The sequence below is a fragment of the Mobula birostris genome, chromosome 7 (assembly GCF_030028105.1).
Source record: "Mobula birostris isolate sMobBir1 chromosome 7, sMobBir1.hap1, whole genome shotgun sequence".
Lineage (NCBI taxonomy): Eukaryota > Metazoa > Chordata > Chondrichthyes > Myliobatiformes > Myliobatidae > Mobula > Mobula birostris.
In genome coordinates, this window is record NC_092376.1 from 28,470,206 (window position 1) to 28,495,776 (window position 25,571).

Genomic DNA, 25,571 nt, shown 5'->3' on the forward strand with positions numbered 1-25,571 from the left:
TGCAGGGGTCGATTTTGGGACAACTTTTTTTGTTATATGTCAATGATTTCGATAACAGATTGATGGCTTTGTGGCCAAGTTTGCTTACGATACGAAAATAGGTGGAGGAGCTGTTATTGTTGAGGAAACAGGGAGGTTGCAGAATGACTTAGGAGTTTAGGAGAATGTTCAAAGAAGTGACAGATGGAATACAGTGTCAGTGAGTGTATGGTCATGAAGACCATAAGATGTAGGAGCAGACTTAGGCCATTCAGCCCATCGAGTCTGCTCCACCATTCCATCATGGCTGATCCCAGCTACAGCCTCCACCCCAGTCTGTGTTAGAGCATTCCTCAGATTCATACTCTCTAGTTAAAAAAAAAATTCCTCCTTACCTCTGTTCTAAAAGGTCGCTCCTCAATTTTGAGGCTGTGCCCTCTAGTTCTGGATACCCCCACCACACAGGAAATATCCTCTCCACATCCACCCTATCTAGTTTTCAACATTCGGTAGGTTTCAATCCAATTCCCACGTGTCCTTCTAGATTCCAATGAGTACAGGCCTAAAGCTGCCAAATGCTCCTCATATGTTAACCCCTTCACTCCCAGAATGATCCTCATGAACCTCCTCTGGACTCTCTCCAATGACAACACATCCTTTCTGAGATATGGGGCATAAAACTGTTGACAATACTCCAAGTGCGGACTGACTAGTGCCTTATAAAGCCTCAGCATTATCCTTTTGCTTTTATATCCTATTCCCCTTGAAATAAATGCCAACATTGCAATTGCCTTCTTTACCACAGACTCAACCTGCAAATTAACCCTCTGGGAGTCTTGCATGAGGACTCCTAAGTCCCTCTGTACTTATGATGTTTGAACCTTCTCCCCATTTAGATAATAGTCTGTACTGTTGTGCCTTTTACAAAAATGCATTATCGTACATTTTCCAACACTGTATTCCATCTGCCACTTTTTTGCCCACTATTCGAATTTGTCTAAGTCCTGCTGTAATCACGTTGCTTCCTCAGCACTACCTACCCCTCCACCTATCTTCATATCATCCACAAACTTTGCCACAAACCCATCAATTCTATTATCTAAAGAACTGACAAACAGCTTGAAAAGTAGTGGTCCCAAAACCAACTCCTGCGGAATACCATTAGTCACTGGCAGCCAACCAGAAAAGGCCCCCTTTATTCCCGCTCACTGCCTCCTGCCTGTCAGCCGTTCTGCTATCCATGCCAGTACCTTTCCTGTAACACCATAGGATTTTATCTTGTTAGGCAACCTCATGTGTGGCACTTTATCATATGTCTTCTGAAAATCCAAGTAAATGACATTCATTGCCTCTACTTTATCTATCCTGCTCGTTACTTCCTCAAAGAGCTCAAGCAGATTTGTTGGGCAAGATTTTCCTTTACAGAAACCATGCTGACTTTGATTTATTTTATCATTGGTAAAGTATTTTACTTATTTCATATGAACTTTGGTAAAAGGAACAAAAGTGTAGTCTATATCCAAGATGAAAAGGGTCTTGGGAATCCTCTTGCAAGATTCTTTAAAAGGTTAACTTGAAATTTGAGTCAGTGGTGAGGAAGGCAATTGCAATGTTAGCTTTCATTTCGAGAGGACTAGAATATAATAGCAAGGATGTAGTGCCAAGGCTTTATAAGGCACTGGTGAGGCCTTATCTAACAAAGGATGTGCTGACATTGGAGAGGCCTCAGAGGAAGTTCATAGGAATGATTCTGGGAATGAAAGGGTTAATTTATGAGGAGTATTTGATGTCTCTGGGACTGTACTCACTGGAATTTAGAAGAATGAGGGGCATTGTCATTGAAACCTATCGAATGTTGAAAGGCCTAGTTAGAGTGGATGTGGAATATAGTGAGGGAGTCTAGGACCAGATGGCACAGCCTCAGAATAGAGGGACATCCATTTAGTATGGAGATGAGGAGGAATTTCTTTAGCCAGAAGGTAGTGAATTCATCACCACAGATGGATATGTAGACCAGGTCATTGGGTGTATTTAAGGTGGAGATGGATAGGTTCTTGATAGTCAGGGTGTGAAAGGTTACAGGGATAAGGCAGGAGAATGGGGTTAAGAGAGAAAATAGACCAGCCATGATGAAGTGGCAGAACAGACTTGATTGGCTGAATGGCCTAATTCTGCTTCTATCTCTTGTTATGCCTATGCTCTCCAATTTTAGACTCACCTACCTTGGGGAAAAAGACTGTGACCATCCAGCTTATCTATGCCCCTTGTGACTTTATAAACATCAATCAGAGCAAAACACTGAATCCCCAGCCTTACTCATTCCAACAACAAAATAAAACTTACACATCAGAAGTCAAAGTTTTTAAGGGTGAACAAACCCAAGTTTCTAGATCTGTAAAAGTTAACTGCCATTGTTATCGCTTTCTAATCGGCTGATTTGAAAGTTCAGGAGATTTTTTTTGTCGTTAGTCCATGTTTAATCTTTCTATTATTTCTATATAATCGAGATGTTTATCAGGCAAGGTGCATATGCAGGGCCCTTAGCATTGTCAAAGATTCCTCCCATCTATCCTGCAATCTCTTTGACCCCCTACCATCAGGCAGAAGGTACCACAGCATTAGGGCCAAGGACTGATAGGATAGGAAACAGCTTTTTCCTCGGGCTGTGAGACTACAGAACTCCCTGCCACCCCCCATGCATCACTTATGAAGCAGCAGCAGCATTACACTGCTCACTCTTTAAACTTATCTCATAAAATGCACCTTATGCTAAATGTCAATCTCCGGGATATATTTTATTATTCGTAATTTATTTGTGGAGATATTACTTAATGATTTGTGTGTGAGCTTTAGGTACTGAGCTGTGCACCTTGGCCCAGAGGAATGCTGCTTCGTTTCGTGAGGTACATAAATATAGTTGAATGACAATAAACTGAACTCCAATTTCCAATATGTCTACATTATGTAGTCAAGCTGCCACCATGTAGATAGTTCACCTTGTTAGCAACAGACGGAATTTACTCTACGCCACTTCCAAGTGGACCATGCAGAATGGTTATTCTGGATCAATCTTCCTGGATCAGTGACATTACCTGTTCAGTGATAAAGGAAGGTAAAAGGAAGCCCATGTGGAGACCTTATGAACTGAATGGACAGCTACCTGCATGTAAATATCACAAGGGGCGAAATGGTTCAGCATACATGTAGGTCAGCACATTATCGGCAAACGCAAAACAGAATTATGGGGGATATTATTGAAGCTTTCCATCGCTCACAGTTAAATGCTGCCATTATTTCTTAGTTTGACAATAAAGGCTTCAGTGATCTTGAAATGTAACTCAATTATAGTTCTACAGAACTCACAGAACACAAAAATAGAGGAGCCCCATCCCATCATTCACTATGATCATGGTTAATCTGTGCCAACTCTCAACTGACCAATCTTTCAAAAAAAATCATCATCCTCCACTTCCAGTAATTTAGTCTTCAAAATCCCTTAGGGGAGAGGCATAGAAAATTGTACACAAAAAATGACTGCAAATAATCAAAGCAAGCCCAGATCTCTACACTTAACAAAGTTCTTTAAGGAGATTGAAAAGCTTCATAAACTTGCCTGGCTCTCTGGCTGGTGGGAAAGACAGGTCAAAGATCTCCGGCAGCTCAATGGCTGTGAGGAATCGAACATGTCCCGTGTGACCATGAGCTGATCCCATGGGTGTTAAAGGTATCCTGAGCAAAGTGGTGTTGGCAGTGACGTGAGGAATGGAAAGAGTTAACACCACCCCAGCGCTTGTTCCGATCCAGAGGAGGTCTTTGCAGGCAAGGAGGGCAGTAATCCGTAAGCAGGCAGCTTTATGCTGGCGAATAATGGCATCAGAACCTGTTGGATGGAGGATATCGTTATAACACACAGTGTGATACGCTTTGAGCAAATTGACCTTGATGCATCACGGCTTAGTATTGCAAATACTCTGCACGTAGCCGAAAAAACTGCAGAGAATTGCAGATGCAGCTCAGCACATCAAGAAAACCATCTTCTCCTTAATGGACTTAGTCTATATTGCTTGCAGCCATCAGTAGAGCATCCATCATAATCAAAGACTTCAGTTGTCCTGGGCATTCTCTCTTCTCCCCTTTCTTAATGAGTTGAGGCAAGGTGAGTTACTTGTAAAGAATAGGAATAGGAAGTATGTGTGTGAGGCCGGTGTTCTGTACTGGGTGTCGGATGTGGGATGTCTGGGAGATTCCCAGCCTGCCGGACAGCCACATCTGTCCCAGGTGCGTCGAGTTGCAGCTACTTAGGGACCGGTTTAGGGAACTGGAGATGCAGCTCGATGACCTTCATCTGATCAGGGAAAGTGAGGAGGTGATTGTTAGGAGCTATAGGGAAGTAGTCACACCGGGGCCTCGGGAGACAGATAAGTGGGTAACAGGAGAAGGAAGGGGAAGAGTCAGATACTAGATAATACCCCTATGGCCGTCCCCCTTAACAATAAGGACTCCTGTTTGAGTACTGCTGGGGGTGACGATCTACCTGGGGGAAGCAACAGTGGCCATGCCTCTGGCACAGAGTCTGGTCCTGTGGCTCAGAAGGATAGGAAAAGGAAGAGGATGGCAGCGGTGACAGGGGAGCCTATAGTTAGGGGGTCAGATAGGCAATTCTGTGGACACAGGAAAGAAACACGGATGGTAGTTTGCCTCCCAGGTGCCAGGGTCCGGGATGTTTCTGATCAGGTCCATGATATCTTGAAGTGGGGAGGTGAACAGCCACTGGTGGTGGTACATATTGGTACCAATGATATATAGGTAGGAAAAGGGAGGAGGTCCTGAAAGCAGACTACAGGGAGTTGGGAAGGAAGTTGAGAAGCAGGACCACAAGGGTAGTAATCTCGGGATTACTGCCTGTGCCACGTCATAGTGAGAATAGGAATAGAATGAGGTGGAGGATAAATGCGTGGCTGAGGGATTGGAGCAGGGGGCAGGGATTCAGATTTCTGGATCATTGGGACCTCTTTTGGGGCAGGTGTGACCTGTACAAAAAGAATGGGTTGCACTTGAATCTGATGGAGACCAATATCCTGGCGGGGAGGTTTGCTAAGGCTGTTGGGGAGAGTTTAAACTAGAATTGCTGGGGGGTGGGAACCGAACTGAAGAGACGGAGGAAGGGGCGGTTGGCTCACAAATACAGAAAGCTTGCAGGCAGTGTAAGAGGGAGGATAGGCAGGTGATAGAGAAGGGATGCACTCAGACTGATGGTTTGAGATGTGTCTATTTTAATGCAAAGAGTATTGTGAACAAAGCAGATGAGCTTAGAACGTGGATCAGTACCTGGAGCTATTGTGTTGGATGGCTCATGGGCAGGAATGGCTGTTTAGAGTGCCAAGCTTTAGATGTTTCAGAAAGGACATGGAGGGAGGCAAAAGAGGTGGGGGCGTGGCACTGTTGATCGGAGACAGTGTCACGGCTGCAGAACAGGAGGAAGTCATGGAGGGATTGTCTATGGAGTCTCTGTGGGTTGAAGTTAGAAACAGGAAGGGGTCAATAACTCTACTGGGTGTTTTTTATAGACCTCTCAATAGTAACAGTGACATTGAGGAGCAGATAGGGAGACAGATTCTGGAACATTGCAATAATAACAGGGTTTTCGTGACAGGAGATTTTAATTTCCCAAATATCGATTGGCATCTAACTACAGCAAGGGGTTTAGATGGGGTGGAGTTTGTTAGGTGTGTTCAGGAAGGTTTCCTGACACAATATGTAGATAAGCCTACAAGAGGAGAGGCTGTACTTGATCTGGTATTGGGAAATGAACCTGGTCAGGTGTCAGGTCTCTCAGTGGGAGAGCATTTTGGAGATAGTGATCACAATTCTATCTCCTTTACCATAGCATTAGAGAGGGATAGGAGCAGACAAGTTAGGAAAATGTTTAATTGGAGTAAGGGGAAATATGAAGCTATCAGGTAGGAACCTAAAAGCATAAATTAGGAGCAGATGTTCTCAGGGAAATGTATGGCAGAAATGTGGCAAATGTTCAGGGGATATTTGTGTGGTGTTCTGCATAAGTACGTTCCAATGAGACAGGGAAAGGACGATAGGGTACAGGAACCATGGTGTACAAAGGCTATTGAAAATCTAGTCAAGAAGGAAAAAAAAGCTTACGAAAGGTTCAAAAAATTGGGTAATGCAGAAATCCAGAAAATTATAAGGCTAGCAGGAAGGAGCTTAAGAATGAAATTAGGAGAGCCAGAAGGGGCCATGAGAAGGCCTCGGTGAGCAGGATTAAAGAAAACCTCAAGGCATTCTACAAGTATGTGTAGAGCAAGAGGATAAGACATAAGAGAATGGGACCAATCAAGTGTGGAGGAGGTAGTGGAGGTAATGCATAATTTGCTTCAGTATTCACTATGGAAAAGAACCTTGGCGATTGTAGGGATGACTTACAGCGGACTGAAAAGCTTGAGCATATAGACATTAAGAAAGGACACGTGCTGGAGCTTCTGGAAAGCATCAAGTTGGATAAGTCACCAGGACCGGACCAGATATACCCAGGCTACTGTGGGAGGCAAGGGAGGAGATTGAATTGAGGATGTGACTAAACGCATTGATGAAGGTAGAGCAGTAGATGTAGCGTATATGGATTTCAGCAAGGCATTTGACAAGGTACCCCATACAAGGCTTATTGAGAAAGTAAGGGGGCAGGGGATCCAAGGGGACCTTGCTTTGTGGATCCAGAATTAGCTTGCCCACAGGAGGTAAAGAGTGCTTGTAGATGGGTCATATTCTGCATGGAGGCCTGTGACCAGTGGTATGCCTCAGGGATCTGTTCTGGGACCTCTTCTCTTCGTGAGTTTTATGAATGAGCTGGATGAGGAAGTGGAGGGATGGGTTCGTAGATTTGCTGATGACACAAAGGTTGGGGTGTTGTGGATGGTGTGGAGGGTTGTCAGAGGTTACAGTGGGACACCAACAAGATGCAAAACTGGGCTGAGAAGTGGTAGATGGAGTTCAACCCAGATAAGAGTGAGCTGGTTCATTTTGGTAGGTCAAATATGATGGTAGAATATAGCATTAATGGTAAGACTCTTGGCAGTGTGCTGGATCAGAGGGATCTTGGGGTCCGAGTCCACAGGACACTCAAAGATGCTGTGCAGGTTGACTATGTGGTTAAGAAGGCCTTCATCAACCGTGGGATTGAGTTCAAGAGCCGAGAGGTAATGTTGCAGCTATATAGGACCGTAGTCAGACCCTACTTGGAGTACTGTGCTCAGTTCTGATTGCCTCACTACAGGAAGGATGTGGAAACTATAGAAAGGGTGCACAGGAGATTTACAAGGATGTTGCCTGGATTGGGGAGCATGCCTTATAAGAATAGGTTGTGTGAACTTGGCCTTTTCTCTTTGGAGTGACAGAGGATGAGAGGTGGCCTGATAGAGGTGTACAAGATGATGAGAGACATTGATCGTGTGGATAGTCAGAGGCTTTTTCCCAGGGCTGAAATGGCTAACACGAGAGGGCACAGTTTTAAGGTGCTTGGAAGTAGGTACAGAGGAGATGTCAGGGGTAGGTTATTTTACAGAGAGCGGTGAGTGCGTGGAATGGGCTGCTGACGACGGTGGTGGAGGTGGAAACGATCGGGTCTTTTAAGAGACTCCTGGATAGGTACATGGAGTTTAGAAAAATAGAGGGCTGTGGGTGACCCTAGGTAATTTCTAAAGTAAGTACATGTTCGGCACAGCATTGGGGCGAAGAGTCTGTATGGTGCTGTAGGTTTTCTATGTTTCTATGTTTCCTATGGGGCAGAATATACAAAAACCTGAAAGCACACATCACCAGGCACAAGGACAGCTTCCACCCTGCTGTTATAAGACTATTACGGTAAGATGGACTCTCAGTCTCACAGTCTACCTTGTTTAGATTTTCCACCTTATTGTTTACCTGTACTGCACTTTATTCTACATTGTTACTGTTTTATTTTGTTCTTCCTGAATGCACTGTGTAATGATCTGATCTGTATGAACAGGATGCAAGACAGGCTTTTCACTGGTACATGTTGCAGTACAGTAATAAACCAATTCCATTTCCCAACGAACACACAAAAAGTATGGTGCATTTAAGAAGGACTGTGAAAACCTCCAATCATTGATTAGTTAGAGAGCATGATTGACTTTGACTCTCTGTTCTTTCTCTTTGCACTTTGATAATGGGTAAATCAAATGGGAGTTGTTTGGTAAACATTTTAAACTGACTGGTAATATTTCATGCTAGAGATGACTTCTTGGTCTCCCAATCTACAGTACCTTATAAATGGCCTGTACATTCTATTTCACTTCACTCTCCTGTAGTTCCTACACTATATTTTGCATTCTGTTCTTTTTACTACCACGAAGTACTTAAGTATTGCACAATCCGCCTGGATGGCACTTAACACCGAGTTCTCAGAACAGGTGACATTAATAAACCAATTCAAAATGAACTTCTGATAAATCCATCAACATTGCAAGTACTGTTCTCAATATAATGTGGGGCTGTTTTATAGTTTCAAAATAGTCCTCATTCCATGAGGGAAAAATCACCTCAGTCTCTCAAAGCCGAGCTACATGCCTTACTCACTGTTGTTACAGCAATGTTGGCAGACCAACTCAGGAACAGGTCACTTCAAAGTTCAAAGTAAATTTCATTATCAAAGTACATATACTGTATGTTATCATATACAACCCTGAGATTCATTTTCTTGTGGGCATACTCAATAAATCTATAAACTAATAACCATAACAGAATCAATGAAAGACTGCCCAATTTGGGCATTCAACAAGAGTTCAGAAGACAACAAACTGTGCAAATACAAGAAGGAGAAGAAATAATAAATAAATAAATAAATATCAAGAACGTGAGATGAAGAGTCCTTGAAAGAAATTGGCTATGGAAACACTTCAACGATGGGGCAAATGAAATCGAGTGAATTTATTTCCTTTGGTTCAAGAGCCCGATGGTTGAGGGGTAGTAACTGTTCCTAAACATGGTGGCATGAGTCCCAAGGCTCCTGTACCTCCTTCCCAATAGCAGCAGTGAGAAGAGAGCATGTCCTGGGTGGTGGGGGTCCCTGATGACGAATGCTGCTTTCCTGCGACAGTATTTCATGTGGATGTGTTCAATGCTTGGGAGGACTTTAGCCGTGATGGACTGGGCCGTATCCACTACTTTTTGTAGGATTTTCTGTTCAAGGGCAGTGGTGTTTCCATAACAGGCTGTGATGCAACCAATCAATGTACTGTCCTCTACACATCTATAGAAGTTTGCCAAAGTTTTAGATGTCATGCTGAATCTCCACAAACTCCTACGGCAGCAGAGGCGCTGCTGTGCTTTCCTTGTAATGCACATACACGCTGGGCCCAGGACAGATCCTCCAAAGTGACAACACCTCAGACTTCAACGTTGCTGACCCTCTCCACCTCTGATCCTCCAGTGAGGACTGGCTCCTGGACATTTGGTTTCCTTTTCCTGAAGCCTATAGTCAGCTCCTTGGACTTATTGACACGGAGTAAAAGGTTGTTGTTGTGGCACCACTCAGCCAGATTTTCAGTCTCCCTCCTGTATGCTAATTCACCATCACCTTTAATTCAGCCTATGACAGTGGTGTCGCCAGCAAACGTGAATATGCTATCGGAGTTGTGCTCAGCCACGCAGTGTAAAGCGAGTAGAGCAGTGGGCTAAGCACACAGCCTTGTGGTGTCATGGTCCTTTCTGGCAATTCCCCACCTTACTATTTACCTCAGGAATTGGGCCTCGATCCCCTCGTTCAATTTCCAATCATTCCCAGGTTCCGCTAACTCCACACACCTGCTTTCCATCAGAAAATGCAGGATAGAGACCCTGTGATCACAACAAGGAGCTGCCAGTTCGCTGGTCCACTCCGGTGTGAGTAACCACGTTTCATGGTTCTTAGGACTGTTAGTTCTAAGTCTAGCATCGCTCCTGGATTTTCTCCAAACCCAAGACTTCGGGTAAAGACTCTCCTGGAAACCAATTCCACACTCGCTACGGCAGTAACGCCTCCGACTCTGCGCTCGTGTAACATGTGGTCCACCTGTGCTGATGGAGATTGCGGAGGATCTTCATCAGGGTAAACATGAGATAGAGGGGAGCAGGGGAGAATGTGTGATCAGTGAGGTACTCGATGGTTTGAATCAAAATAAGAAGCCTTGATCTGAAGATACGTTGAGAAGTCAATACTTATAGAAGTCTGCCAAACAAGATCCCTTGGCCGGATTGTGCAGACTTGGTGAGATACACACAGGATGAGCACTCCAGTAAGTCTTGCTCGTGAGTTATACCAAGCTATGAACATGCAGGTGTAAAAAATGGTAAGTGGTCTTTCGAAATTAAATTGACATAAAGAACTTTTTTAGAATCCAAACAGAGCGTTCAGTTGAGTACTTGCTGTTTCCCTCACCACAGATGCTGCCTGAGCATTTCTAACATTTGATGTTACAGGCTCGAAATTTTCAATCGACCTGCCTGTAGCAAGGATCAACTTTATTGGCCATGTACATTTGCACGGATTAGGAATTTGCTGTGCTGCACTGGTCAGCTTGTAACATGCAACAAAAAACAACATTCAACAATTATACAAAGAATAAAGAATTATATAACTAAAAAAAGCTAATAAAGTTAGAGGTTAAAACATGGATATGGAATAATATATACATAAATAAATAAATAGTATTATGTGTTTACAGTGTCCGGTTCTCCAAGGCAGTAGATCTTTGTACACTCTGTACTTAAACACAGCATGAGGAGAAGACAGTTCACAGTAAAAGGAAGGTAAGAGACACATAATGCTAAAGGTATCATTTCTTTTACATGAATCAGTCGAGCTGCTGGGATTTAATCACAGCTGAGGCTTCCTCACTCATTCACAGCTCCCCACCATCCGCCCACTCCAGTTATTTTGCAAACAGAAATACAGCACTACGAAGCACACCCTCTCACCTGCGAGCATTTTGTGTACCGCAGGAGCCACATCCACCTCCGCCAGGTTTTCGTAGGTACCTGCGTGGTACAGCTTGACCTGAGCGCTGCTCTGCATCGCGATCCATACCCCCAGGCTGGAGCTCACCATACTCGTCACACACCGATTGCTGTCCTGGCCGATCTGAATCATGTGCTGTCATTAAGTGCAGAGACAAGGGAGACGTCAGATGTGCAGATTTCCCATCAGCAAACAGCTCACTTTCTCCTACTCAACTCTTACACACTAATTTGCTTCAACTATGAGCAAAGGCCAGGGTAGAAATTTGTCCTGTGTTACCCACACTAAGTACATAAGTTACTCATGACTGCACAGTGTAGCCTGAAATTCACTTCCATATTCTACTGCAACAGAATCTCGACTCAACAACATAGTCATCACGATGATAAGGTTTCCTGAGTATGCACTCAGAGTTCATCATTCAAGTATATAAAAGTTCCTAAATAAGATAGAGTAAGAACACCCAATCCTTTTAATCCAGAGAAAAATTTTGACATACATACTTGGATTTCCAGCATCTGCAGATTTCCCCTTGTTGTGCTATCAAAGCTGATTCTGAAACGTGATGGGACCTAGGTGGTGGCAGGGAGTTCAGTAGTCTTACAGCCCGGGAGAAGAAGCTGTTTCCCATCCTAACAGTCCTTGTCCGAATGCCACGACACCTCCTGCCTGATGGTAGGGGGGGTCAAAGAGATTGCTGGATGGATGGGCAGGGTCTCTGACAGCACTAAGGTCCTGTGTACGCAGCACTCGTCGTCACACTGCAGACTCCACAAAGGCAGCACCAGAGGTTCGGATCAATGCCCAGTTGCCGGCACTACAAGACAGCAGCACTACCTGCTGCCCCGCTATGCCTCGCTTCAATGTAACATATGGACCATGAGTAAAATTAGAAAGAAATGAGTTGGAGTCAATAATGCCATCTCGGTGAGATCGTTTCAAAGTACATTAGGGTTATGGGGAGATGACAGGTAGGTGGAGATGAGTCCATAGTCAGATCAGCCATGATCTTATTGAATGCCAGAGCAGGCTCAATGGGCCAGATGGCCTACTCCTGCTCCTATTTCTTACGTTCTTACGAAACCCCAGTCCTATACATATTTTAGGTATTTTTTTTCCATATAGTTTTTTACTTCTGAAGCCAATCTTGCAAAACCTTACCATGCCAATGTAACAGATCTGACATAGGAAGAGAAAAGTAGGGTAAAAAGGATCTTTTTTCCCAGGATCGATCCTAGAGGGCATGAGAGGGGGAATGTTTGAAGGAGATACGAAGGGCAAGTTCTTTTTACACAGATAGTGCTGGGAGCCTGAAATGTGCTGCCAGGGGATGGAAGCAGATAACATAGGGGCATTTAAGAGGCTTTTGGACAGGCACATAAGCATGCCGGGAATGGAGGAATGAGGCTCATACACAGGGAGAAGGGGTTAGTTTAACTTGGCATCACAGTCAGTACAGACATTGTGTTCCCCTTCTGTACTGTTGTAATTTCTGACTGCCATCGAAGCTGGCTGTGATGGTAGTTTACTGGCTGAGTTGCCAAAACCCCACCCCCTCACCCCCTCAGACCATGGGGACTGTGGGGATACGCGATGTACTTACCTCCTGGCAAAACGTGATGGTGTTGATTACGAGAATCCGGTTCTGGCAGCCGCACCACAGTTTCCCAGCCACCGGCACCATCTTGGTGACGGGATTCCCCGGCGATCCCAAGCACAATGTGTGCGAGTTCTGCGGGTCCCAGAAACTTCCTGTGTGGGCGGAAGTCCAGCAAGTATCAGCACTGGTTTATTATCGTCGCATGCAACAAGATACTGTGAAAATCGTGCCTTGTACACTATCTATATACAGATCAAATCATTACACTGTGCCTTGAGGTGGAATGAGGTAAAACAGTAACAGTGCAGAATACAGTGTGAAAGCTACCAAAAGCGTGCAGCGCAGGGAAATGGTACAGTGCATGGTCATAATGAGGTGGATCACTAAGTCAGGAGTATAAGAGGTTCACTCAAGTGTCTGATAACAATGGGATAGAAGTTGTCCTTGAGCCTGATGCTACGTGCTTTTAGGCTTTTCTGCCTTTTCCCCAAAATGAGAGGGGAGAAGAGGGAATATCCGGAATGGGCAAAGTCTTTGATTATGCTTTACTGAGGCAGTGAGAAAAATAGACAGAGTCCATGGAGGGGAGGCTGGTTTTCGTGATGTGCTGAGTTTCCTCCAGTCCCTTGCAGTCACATAATTAAAAAGCATGGTGCCAGAGGCAGAAATTTTTCAAAATACATTAAAATATGTTGTGACAGGCAAAGGAAGCATTTAATCTTTTCAGTTTCTAACCAACCTTCCGTTGTTCATTATCTCTGCTGACAAGAAAGATATGAAGGCTCTTTTGAATGATCACATAAATTAAGTGATGGCTTTAGCTGTTTCTGCCTAAGGTTACAGTTTAATATTCATTGACACGTCCAGTCCATCCACTTTCAAGGCGAGCCAATACTCTGACAGCAGGAAACCACTAGCAGGATTTTGGAAGTCCCACAAAGTCTTTTTCGAATTAAATTACTGGGATGACAACGTTGTCTTTTGAGAAATGTAGGTACATGCAACAAAATAAAAGGGATGCATTTATCATTTCGGTAAGGATTCAATCAGAATGTTTTGCACTGAAGATTTAAGGGCTGAGAGTAAGAGATAAAATTCAGTCTCTAATGAATCAACATCTGGTGAGAGGTCAGGGAGTCTCCAAGAGGGGTTACTCTGACTTTGGGCAACAGTGCAAAGCAGGAAATGGAAAATGAGTGGAAGATTTACGATTTCTTCACTCACACCAGCCACAAAATTAACTCTAGTGTCGTTAAATTAGTCCTGTGGGAAGAGTAACTCAGCTGGCCTGCGATGAACTAATGGTTTGAGGTTAACCTGCTGTATCTGAGACAGCAGATCTAGGGCTGGCAGATTTTGTCACACCTCAGGCCAAAATGGCACCATCTACTGGCCATTCTTTGCAAAAACGTGCTTGCCTGCATTCCCATCGGAACAGATTTGGACAAGATCACCATAGTACATCCCACACTCAAGGTGTTTTCCAACAGACACAACCTCACACAAATTATCACTTGAGACTCCAGAGATCCACTCTGTGTGCTAATCGTTACATATGGAAAAATTTTGGAAATATGGGAAACTATGCACAATTTAGCCACCCACTTCATTGAAATTGTTCTGCCATTCAGAGGTACTTTAAGAAAGTCAATGCATTTGGGAGACAGGGAGATTTGACTTAAATATTTCTATATAATTCAGATTTTAATATAGTCAAGGAGAAACTGGTATAAATATTACTCACTCCAATAGGTCTTCCATAAAATTGTTTCATAGATTTTAACTTAATAAAGGATTGCGACTGCATTTATTTTGTAATTATTTATGTAAGTTGACAATGCCAGCCCTGAAACAAACCTGCATCTCGTTGATAGATTATCAACTCGCCATTTGCCAATGAGACAAAAACTTTGTTGTCGAGGTATCTGTCAGGGAGGAAAAGAAATGGAATCAGACCACATTGCTTTAAAATCAAACCGAGAATACACAAGTCTCGCTTCCTACTCTGGGTTACTCAAAGAACAATGAGATTCACCACCTCTCAGCAGCAGCGACATTCTGCATTTAAAGGCAAACACCATGATTTTCTGTCGCTCTGCTATCTGTGAACACAAGATAGGCAAGGGAAAATTTTTCTTTTTGGAATTGTGGGCATCGAGAAACATTGGTGGGTTACAGGATTTAAGTGTACCCTGCTCTTCTGCACAATTTAAACCTTCTCTGAATAAACCTGCTACTGCTCTATTTAAAGAGGCAGAAATGTCTACGGGATGAATGTGATTATTAATAGCATGAGGGCCTTGTGAAAAATTATACATACAAGTTTGTTACTTTCCAAAAAGACCCATCAGAACTCCCTTCCCTGATCTTTGGAACAGCACTGTGTTCAGTGTCCCGAGCACCAAATGTGCAGAAACATGGCAATTTCAGACAGAGGAACCAACCAGAAGGTAATTCAAGATTCAAGACTGTTGATTGTAATTCTTCAGTTAATGAGTACAATAGAGAACAAAACAGTTATTACTCTGGATCTGATGCAGCATAAAAAAACACATTTAGCATAAAAAACACAATGAAAAACCAGAAAAATTATAAATATAAAAGCAATCCTACAAAACGTAGGTAATATTACTAGTCTGGGGATGTGGTGCATAATACAGGGTCAGAAAGCTTACACCCAGGCAACTTATTTTAAGTTATATATATTTAATTATCCTCATGCATATGTATATCATACTAGAAACCAATCACTGAATTATCAATTTCTAAGATTACCATTGTAGATTACGAGGGATGATTGATAAGTTTGTGGCCTAAGGTAGAAGGAGTCAATTTTAGAATACCTAGCACATTTATTTTTCAACATAGTCCCCTCCTACTTAGTCTTGGACCTCCAGGTGGTCCACAGCAGGGGTGATTGATAAGTTTGTGGCCTAAGGTAGAAGGAGATTAGTTATATAGCTCTCGTTACATGCATGTGCAGTTCAACTCTTTGAGTGATTATACAGAAAATTTGAGGTTGATAACTCATCTCCTTCTGCCTTAGGCCACAAACTTATCAATCACCCCTGCTGTGGACCACTTTCTGGAGGTCCAAGATGCCAACAAAGAAGGGATCCGTATGTTTCATGACCGCTGAACTGAGCGCGTAAATGTAGGAGGGGACTACGTTGAAAAATAAATGTGCTAGGTTTTCTAAAATTAATTGTTCCTGAACCTGGTGGTATGAGTTCTGAGGCTCTTGTACCTTCTTCCTGACGGCATCAATGAGAAGAGAGCATGGCCTGGGTGATGGGGTTCCCTGCTGATGGACGGTGTCCTCCTGTGACAGCGCTCTGTGTAGATGTGCTCAGTGGTGGGGAGGGATTTACCCATGATGGACTGTGCCATATCCACCTTTTTTTGTAGCCTTTTCTGTTCAGGGGCATGCCAGACCATGATACAGCCAGTCAATATACTCTCCACCACACAGCTATAGAAAAGTTTGTCAAAGTTTTATTTGTCATGCTGAATCTTCGCAAACTTCTAAGGAAGCAGAGGTGCTTGTATGAAATGGCACTTATGTGCTGGGCTCCAGGATCCTCTGAAATGATAACATTGACAAGTTTAACGTTGCTGATCCTCTCCACCTCTGATCCCCTGACGATTACTGGCTTATGGACCTCCACTTTCCTTCTCCTGAAGTCAATAATCATCTCCTTGGTGTTGCTTACATTGACTAAGAGGTTGTTGTTGTGGCACCATTCAGCCAGATTTTCAATCTCCCTCCGTATGCTGATTTGTCACCACCTTTGATTTGGCTAATGACAGTGGGGTCATCAGCAAACTTAAATATGGCATTGGAGCCTCACAAAGCAACCAGTGCAGGAGCTAAGCACGCAGCCTTGTGGTGCACCCATGAAGATGGATGATTAATTAATTGACACAATAATGTGGAATTACAGAAAATGGGAAGAATAGTGTCCGCACTTACAGGATGCACATGACTGCGGCTGAATGCTGCATCTTCATGCTGTTCTTCCTGTTACGGATGTTATCGGAAGACTGGTACACATGAATGCTGAAAGAGAAACGGGTTTTCATCAGCACAGTGGCCAACACTAACAAGCCGAGAGAAAGGTGCAAATAGTACACATAGCACTCCTAATTTATCCTGCACCCATTTGATGAATTAATAAAAAAGCACACACACACCTAGTACCATTCCAGCAACACCTCAGAATCAGAATCAGGTTTATTATTGCTGACATCTGTCATGAAATTTGTTTTTCTGGTAGCAGTACAGTTCAAGACATAAAACGTTACCTCCTCCCTGATGGCGTGTCCCAGATGGTGAGGGTCTTTAGTGATAGATACCACTTTCTTGAGGCCCCACCTCCTAAAGATGCTTTTTGAAGACCTTTTAACAGCAACTATTTCCCCATTTTCTATTAAACTCTCACAATCTAGAAGGTTCTCCCAGTTGAATTTGTGGACCTTGTTCCCAGCCTGTTGATACTGATGTTTCTTCTGGACCAGGATCCCCAACCTCGAGTCCTCGGACCCCTCGGCACATGGTATGGGGTCCATGCATAAAAAGAGATTGAGAACCCCTGTTCTAGATGCACTAGCTCTGGCAGCTATTTCCTAAACGATACGTTGCTATAAGCATTGTCACTCATTGTGGGAAGCCCATTCCCCTGCCTAACACAATTTGCATTGAGATTCAGGGGATGCATGCAATAATATCCCAATTAATTAGGTCTATTTGAATTACATTCACAATATTCAGAAAAATAAAAGACAGCTATTTTTCCAAGTTCCTGTCTGTTGACGCTTTGTAAGTTTTATGGGGGAAATTCCCTGTTCCGCGATAAGCCTATTGGAAATATGTTTAGTGGACCCCACCACCCAGGCCATGCTCACTTCTCATTACAACCATTGAGCAGGAGGTGAAATGCCACCAGGCTCAGGAGATTTGTAGCCTGCTGCGGGATAGATCTATGGCATTCAAGACCAGTGATCCAGAACTTCGTAGTAAGTCCAGGTATAACCTATGGAAGGCAACTTTAAGGTGGAAAAGCAATTCCAGTTGAGGTCAGAGATGGAATCGGATGCATGTCAGCTCAGGCAGAGTTTGCAGGCCATTACTTGCTACAAATCAAACTTAACATCATGAATGGCAGTGATGCTTCACTCCCAGATGAGCTCAGTGCCTTTTGTGCACGCTTTGAAAGGCAGAATAAAACTAGCGCAGATCCCTGCAACATCTGGTGACCCTGTGATCTCTGTCTTGGAGGCCAATGTCAGAACATCTTTTGAAAGGGTGAGCCTTTGTAATGTGCAAGGCCCTGATGGTGTACGTGCTGGGGCTCTGAAAACCTGTGCCAACCAACTGGCGGGAGAGTTCAAAGACAGCTTCAATATCTCATTCATGCAGTCGGAAGTTCCCACCTGCTTCAAAAGGGCGACAATCAAACCAGTGCCCAAGAAGAGCCGAGTGAGCTGCCTCAATGACTATCGTCCAGTAGCACTGCCATCTACTGTGATGAAGTGCTTTGAGAGGTTGGTCAGGACCAGGATCAACTCCTGCCTAAGCATGGAACTGGACCTGCTGCACTTGTCTATCGCCACAACAGGTCTACAGTGGATGCTATCTCACTGGCTCTCCGCTTGGCCTTAGATCACCTGGACAACAGCAATATCTACCTCAGGCTGCTGTTTATTAACTACAGCTCAGAGTTCAAACTTATCATACCCTCAGTTCCAGTCAACAAATTCTGGGCCTCTGTACTCCCTCTGCGACTGGATCCTTGACTTCCTCACCAGGGGACCACAGTCTGTGCAGATCAGAAATAACATCTCCTCCTCACTGACAATCAACACTGGCGCACCTCAAAGATGCATGATTAGTCCACTGCTCTACTCTCTTTACACCCACGATTGTGTGGCTAGGCGCAGCTCAAATGACATTGATAACCGAGCTCTATAAAACTCTGGTTAGGCCACACTTGGGAGTACTGTGTCCAGTTCTGGTCGCCTCACTATAGGAAGGATATGGAAGCATTGGAACGGTACAGAGGAGATTTACCAGGATGCTGCCTGGTTTAGAGAATATGCATTATGATCAGAGATTAAAGAAGCTAGGGCTTTACTCTTTGGAGAGAAGGAGGATGAGAGGAGACATGATAGAGGTATACAAGATATTAAGAGGAATAGATAGAGTGGACAGCCAGCGCCTCTTCCCCAGGACACCACTGCTCAATACAAGAGGACATGGCTTTAAGGTAAGGGGTGGGAAGTTCAAGGGGGATATTAGAGGAAGGTTTTTTACTCAGAGAGTGGTTGGTGCATGGAATGCACTGCCTGAGTCAGTGGTGGAGGCAGATTTAATGAAATTTAATGAATCTTTAGTGAAATTTAAGAGACTACTGGACAGGTATATGGAGGAATTTAAGGTGGGGGGTTATATGGGAGGCAGGGTTTAAGGGTCTGCACAACATTGTGTGCTGTACTGTTCTATGTTCTAACTTTGTAGATGACACGACTATTGTTGGCAGAATTTCCGATGGTGATGAGGTGGCGTAGAGGAGTGAGAGAGATCAGCTGGTTGAGTGGTGTCACAAAAACGTTGCACTCAACATCAGTAAGACCAAGGAACTGATTGTGGACTTCAGGAAGGGGAAGTTAAGAGAACACACACCAGTCCTCATTGAGGAATCAGCAATGGAAAAAGTGAGTACATTCGAGTCCCTGTGTGTCAAAATCTCTGAAGGTCTATCCTGGGCCCAACACATTGATGCAATCACAAAAAAGACACAACAGCAGCTATATTTAGGAGTTTCAGGAGAATTGGTATGTCACCAAAGACACTCACAAATTTTTATAGATGCACTGTGGAGAGGATCGTAACCGATTGCACCATCATCTGATATGGAACGACCACTGGACTGGATTGGAAAAAGCTGCAGAAAGTTGTAATTTCCACCAGCTCCATCATGGGACCTCACCTCCCCAGCGTCAAGGACACCTTCAAAAGGTGATGCCTCAAAACTGGCATCCATCATTAAAGGCCCTCATCTCCCAGGACATGCCATCTTCTCATTGCTATCATCAGGGAGGAGGTACAGAAGCCTGAAGACACACACACCAGCTTCTTCCCCTCTGCCATCAGATTTCTGAATCGACAATAAACCCATGAACACTACCTCACTACTTTTTTCCTCTCTTTTTGCACTACCCAGTTAATTTAATTTTCTTTTTTATACAAACTTCTCATTATAATTTAGAGTTTATTATTATGTATTGCAACACATTGCTGGCGCAAAAACACATTCACGACATACGCCAATAGCATTAAACCTGATTCTGACTCAGTTATTACCCTTCAACCATCAGGTTCCTCAACTTCACTCACCCCATCACCGAACCTACTCTTTGCAACTCACGTTCTCAGCACTTTTAAAATTTACTATTTGTCTTCTTTTGTACATCGGTTGTTTGTCAGTCTTTGTTTATGTATGGTTTTTAATAAATTTTATCGTATTTCTCTATTTTCCTGCAAATGCCTGTAAGATAATGGATCTCAAGGTGGTATATATTAATGTACACATATTTGGAGAACAATAAGTTCCTCTATTTCAAGCATATTGTGCTGTTGTAATTTTCTGTTTGGCCACCAGGAGGCTCAGTGTATAATTCCACTTGAAAGTAATTGTCCACCTCAGAGAGTAAGACCATATATTTTGGGTATATACCTCAAGAATGGTTGAAAAGCGATAAATATTTAATGAATGTACTGCTGGTGGCTGGTAAAAAGACCCTTACCAGGAAATGGTTATCACAGGAGAGCCCGACTTTAAATGTATGGATGGAAATTACAATGGACATTTACAAAATGGAGAAGATAACAGCATCTGTTAATCATAAGTTGGAACAATTTTATTCATACTGGGAAAATGGTTTAACTACATAACACCTCATAGGCCTGATTTTATTCTCACAAGTCAATGAATATGTTGTAAAAAAAAAATCACTCCCTACTTTGTACATAGTTTTCTTCTTTCGATTGTTCTTTCTTTCCTCTCCTTTCTATAAGTGTATACCTCAGATAAAAATTATATGGAGATTTGTGACAAATATGATTATATGATATATATGTACAGTATCTGAAATACATCTTATGGAAATGTTTGTTTGATGATGAAATTCAATAAAAAATAAATTACAAAATAAAGAAAATAATTGTCTAGAAATTGATTTTGATAATTTTTCCCCCAAAAATATGAAATTTAAAGTCTGCTTTTTTACACCAGAGTAAAATGTGTGTAAGTTGATCATGCATCTGGATGGCATGATCAGAAATAATTATTGTAAGATGACACGATCTCCTGTTGTTGGAAGGACATCTGAGATAGCTTTACTGAGTAACTTGCTTAGATCTTGCCCATCTATTTCTGCGCATAAGAGCCAGAAGATGAGAATTCCCATACAAATCTCCAAAGGTTGGCTGCTGAGACTTGCCAGTAATTTCCCGACTGTGTTCGATTCATTACAGAGTTGAGTGCTGCTGCACGAGTCTGCCACAATCTCTGTGACTAAAGTTGGGAAACTCAGCTGGCACAAAGATAGGGGCTCACCCACCTACATTGAGTGCGATGAACAAAGATAACGCAAGGCAATTAATAGCCTTTCAATTAACTTATTTGCACTAAAAGTAGCTTCAAGGGTTTTGAGAAGTTTTAATACATTTTTAGAATTCATTAGTTGGTTGATAGTTTTTGAATATTTCTGAATGGAAGATACATCGATTACTGGTTCAACTGCTGGTAAAGGCTTAGCCAGTAGTTAAGCTTTGGCCCTCACCATTTTGGATAACTGTGGCTTTGGCAGTGTCAACACTATGGCTCTGGAGAAAGTAAGACGGTAGTTCTTAGATATGGTGAACTGCAAGTAAGCTTTGACCCAACATGTTTCACAGAAGGGACGAAAGTGTGGATAAACTAAAGGGGCCAAATTCCATCTGTTGAAAACATCATTTCTCCACAGTGATTCTGTGCTTGAATTTCCTCGGTCACTGCACTACACTGCAAACACTTTAAACCACGTTTTATAATGCTGTAAATACCTGCTGGTATTTATGTATCTATGTACATTTTATTCCATATCTATCTATACTTCAAACTCAACTGTACTATTATGTAATTATTTATTCTTTATAATTGTTGAATGTTGTTTTTGTGTTGCATGTCACAGTAACATACCACAGCAAATTCCTAACACCTGTAAATGTATATGGCGAATGAATTCGAACTTGATATGCCTCAGTAAGAGCTAAACAGGGGCTGATATTTCGACCACTTCTTTTCAAGTTATATTGTCAACATTTTGGATGACAGAATTGGTGGCTTTGCAGCCAGGTTTGTAGACGATACAAAGGTAGGCGGAGGGGCACGTAATGTTAAGGAAGCAGGGAGTCTACAGAAGGACTTAAGACAGGTTGGAAGAATGGCAAAGAAGTGGCAGACAGAATAAAGTCAAGGGAAGTGTATGATCTAGCACCTTGGTAGAAGGAATAAAGGGTAGACTATTTTCTAAACAGGGTGGGAATTTAGAAATCAGAGGTGCAAACGGATTTGGGAGTCCTCGTGCAGGATTCGCTGAAAGTTAACTTGCAGACTGAGTAGGTGGTAAGATAGGCAAATGCAATGTTAGCACTCATTTCGAAAGGACTAGAATACAAGAGCAAGGGTGTGATGCCGAGGGTTTATAAGGTGTTGGTCAGACCACATTTGGAGCATTGTGAGCAGTGTTGGGCCCCTTATCTAAGAAAAGATGTGCTGGCATTGGAGAGGGTCCAGAGGAGCTTCATGAGAATGATTCCAGAAATGAAAGGGTTAATGTATGAGGAACATTTTGATGGCTCTGGTCTGATACTCATTTGAATTTAGAAGAATTGGGGAGAAGTGGGGGGGGGGATCTAATTGAAACCTATTGAATAATGAAAGAACTAGATGGAGTGGATGTGAAGAGGATATTTCACGTAGTGGGAGAGTCTAGGACCAGAGGGCATACCAGAGAATAGAGGGTCATCCATTTGGAACAAAGATGAGGAGGAATTTCTTTGGCCAGAGGGTGGTGACTCTGTGGAATTCATTGCCATGGATGGCTGTGGAGGCCAACTGATTGAGTATATTTAAAGCAAAGGCTGAGAGGGATGATAATTTAGACATGATGTTATGGCAGAGCAGAATCAGTGGGCCTAATTCTACTCTTATGTCCTTTGGTCTAATACTCGAATATCGTGTGACAGTATATACTTGAATGTACACCCATTCCACATTTTTGCCCCAAAAATTGATATTCTTCCTCATATGAATCACATTGACTGACAGCATTACACCATGCCCAGTCTACTAATGTCACCAAAACCCCTTAGATACAAATCTTATTTATCAGTCTTCTTCCATTGATATGAACGCAGCTACAATGTTTTTAAGCCTTTGTCAATTCCCAATATATTTTGTTAACATTTTGTTTCAAACTATTTCTCTCCCTCTGGTAGAATTATCCTCATTACTGTATTAGAGAGGTAATGTTGTAGAAAGGAATCAGTCTGCTAATTATTTGTGAAATTAGCAACTGATTCTGTCGGACATATAAATATGTCATTTGGCTATTGTTGTCTAGTGCAGTGATAGACACAGTAAATGAATGTGTCCGGGGAAAAATACCAGCACTATGGGGAAAGGCTGGATGCGTGTCATTACAAAGGTACATCTTTATTAGGGCTAGCACTATCCAGGTGGGCAAGGTGCTGTTTAAGAACATTAAAATTGGGGTTAGGTGCGGATGAAGTGGAAGAGAAAAAGGAATCCATTACCATCTCCCAGTGTTCTCTTCCACTATTAAATCCAGTCCCATGCAGCTTCCTCACTCTGTCAGGTCTAGTCCCAATTATACCATAACTGGGAGCATCTCAGGGAGGGGGTATTAGCTCGCCAGCAAGTGTAGCACGTACTTACACAATAACATCAAAGATTAAATAATATACAGGGATTACAAAACAAAGGCTGCATTCCCTGAAATATAAAATGTCATGGGGTGACTCGATCAACCGTTTAACATCAAGGATACTGTTCACTCTCATTCCACTGGTAGGGGGCTATTGATTGTGGGATTTTTAAAAAAAATCAGAGCCAAATCTTGCTGAAGAGAAGTTAAAGAAAAGAGCTATGTGTATAGAGTGGATGAGGTTCGGAACTCTCTTCTGCATAAGTAATGGTTCATTTTCAATTTGAGATTTAGGGTATTAAGCCACAATCCATATTCCTTTGAATGGCTCATTAAGCTAAGGAGATGAATGGCTCTATCCCATTCCCAAATTCTCTTCCAGCATTGATTCAGGCCCAAACACCAACTGCTTTCATATCCTACAATGGAGTTCCTCTGTTCTCTATCACCTTGAGTGTTTTCTCTCCCACTAAAAGCTAGGCCCAGCTACCATAACTCATTAACATCAGTCCCTCTGTGATTTATGGCGCTTGACTCCACACCCCACTGCTCACAACTGCTGGGTCACCATCTTCAGCTCCATTTTCCCCACCGCTCTTTGGTTCCCACATTCAGTTCTAGTCTTCTGTGCTCTTGCTTCTCACCAGTTGGTTGTAGGGTAGTTAGGATTTGTCATGTGATGGTACTCTGCGACAAATTTGTCATGTGATGGTACATTATGGCCAGGAAGGCGGGAGGAGAAGATAGTAGCGCAACGCAGCATGCGCAGCTCTCTGGTGAAATGATATCGTCTCTGTTAAATAGGGGCCGTGGACAATTCTGATTTGATGGAGACAGACGTGAAAGCACAGAGGAACATCTGGAGAAATTTCTGAAATGCCGGTTCGCTGCCGCTGTTACTGGGCGATCGAGAATCTTCCGGAGGGAAGGCCCCAAAATCCCCGGCTTTGCCTGCTGCTGGTGACCGAGGCTGAGGTTGAATCGTTTGGATAGAGATGGTGCTCGGTACTCAGTGTCGGAGGGCTGATCAGAGACCGAAGTTTTCAGACGACTCAGAGTCGGACTGTGGTCGGGCATGGCAGGGAGAGTTTTCTTCTTTCTCCCGTCTGCGTGAGATGTGGGACATTCGAGAGACTTTGAACTTTTTTTTACTGTGCCATGGCCTGTTCTTCATCAAGTTATGGTATTGTTACACTGTTGTAACTGTATGTTATAATTATGTGGTTTTTGTTAGTTTTTCAGTCTTGGTCTGTCCTGTGTTTTTTGTGATATCACACCAGAGGAATATTGTATCATTTCTTAATGCATGCATTACTAAATGACAATAAAAGAGGACTGCGTGTCCTCATAATCTAATCTAATTGTTAAACTAAAAAAAATAACCTTTGAGTCCCGATAAAGGGTCTTGGTCTGAGACATCAACTGCTTTTCCATAGATGCTGCCTGACCTGTTGAGTTCCTCCATAATTTTGTGTGTGCTACTCGAGATTTTCAGCAAAATCTCTTGTGTTTAAGAATAACATTTTGTTCAGAATCTAGAGCGAGGGCTAATTTCCTTACATTTCTAGGAAACAATGCATTAGAATCAGTCATGGAAGCCTGAGGTGGAGATGTTTGAGAACTTCGAGTAAATACACCAACAATTTGTCCTGGTCCAGGCACATGGACACTACGGCCAGGAAAGCACAAAACAGGGTCTCTACTTCCTCAAAAGGCTAAGGAAATTATGCTACAGAAAGTATCCCACCTGCAAGGACCTACAGTCACTGCTCTGACCAAGATCTCAGGAAAATATAGGGAGTTGTGCACGCAGCCCAGTCGGTCATCTTAACCAGCCTCCCCTCCACTTCCTGCTGCCTTGGGAAAGTAGCCAACATTATCAAAGATACCAGGCATCCAAGACATTGCCTTTTGTCTCCCCTCCCATTGGGCCAAAGACACATTAGCATGAGATCACTCACCAGTCTCAAG

General features: G+C 43.0%; 1 protein-coding gene across 1 annotated transcript in view; it reads right to left on the reverse strand.

The window, feature by feature from the left end:
• The window catches only part of LOC140200078 (rho guanine nucleotide exchange factor 17-like), a 472,416-nt gene that overhangs the window by 9,908 nt on the left and 436,937 nt on the right, over nucleotides 1–25,571 (reverse strand). The window contains exons 16-20 of the mRNA XM_072262817.1: nucleotides 16,582–16,668; nucleotides 14,466–14,533; nucleotides 12,612–12,760; nucleotides 10,969–11,143; nucleotides 3,593–3,859 (exon numbers count right to left, since the gene is read on the reverse strand). Coding sequence (XP_072118918.1) covers nucleotides 3,593–3,859; nucleotides 10,969–11,143; nucleotides 12,612–12,760; nucleotides 14,466–14,533; nucleotides 16,582–16,668 — 746 coding nt within the window. The remainder of the gene's footprint in view (nucleotides 1–3,592; nucleotides 3,860–10,968; nucleotides 11,144–12,611; nucleotides 12,761–14,465; nucleotides 14,534–16,581; nucleotides 16,669–25,571) is intronic.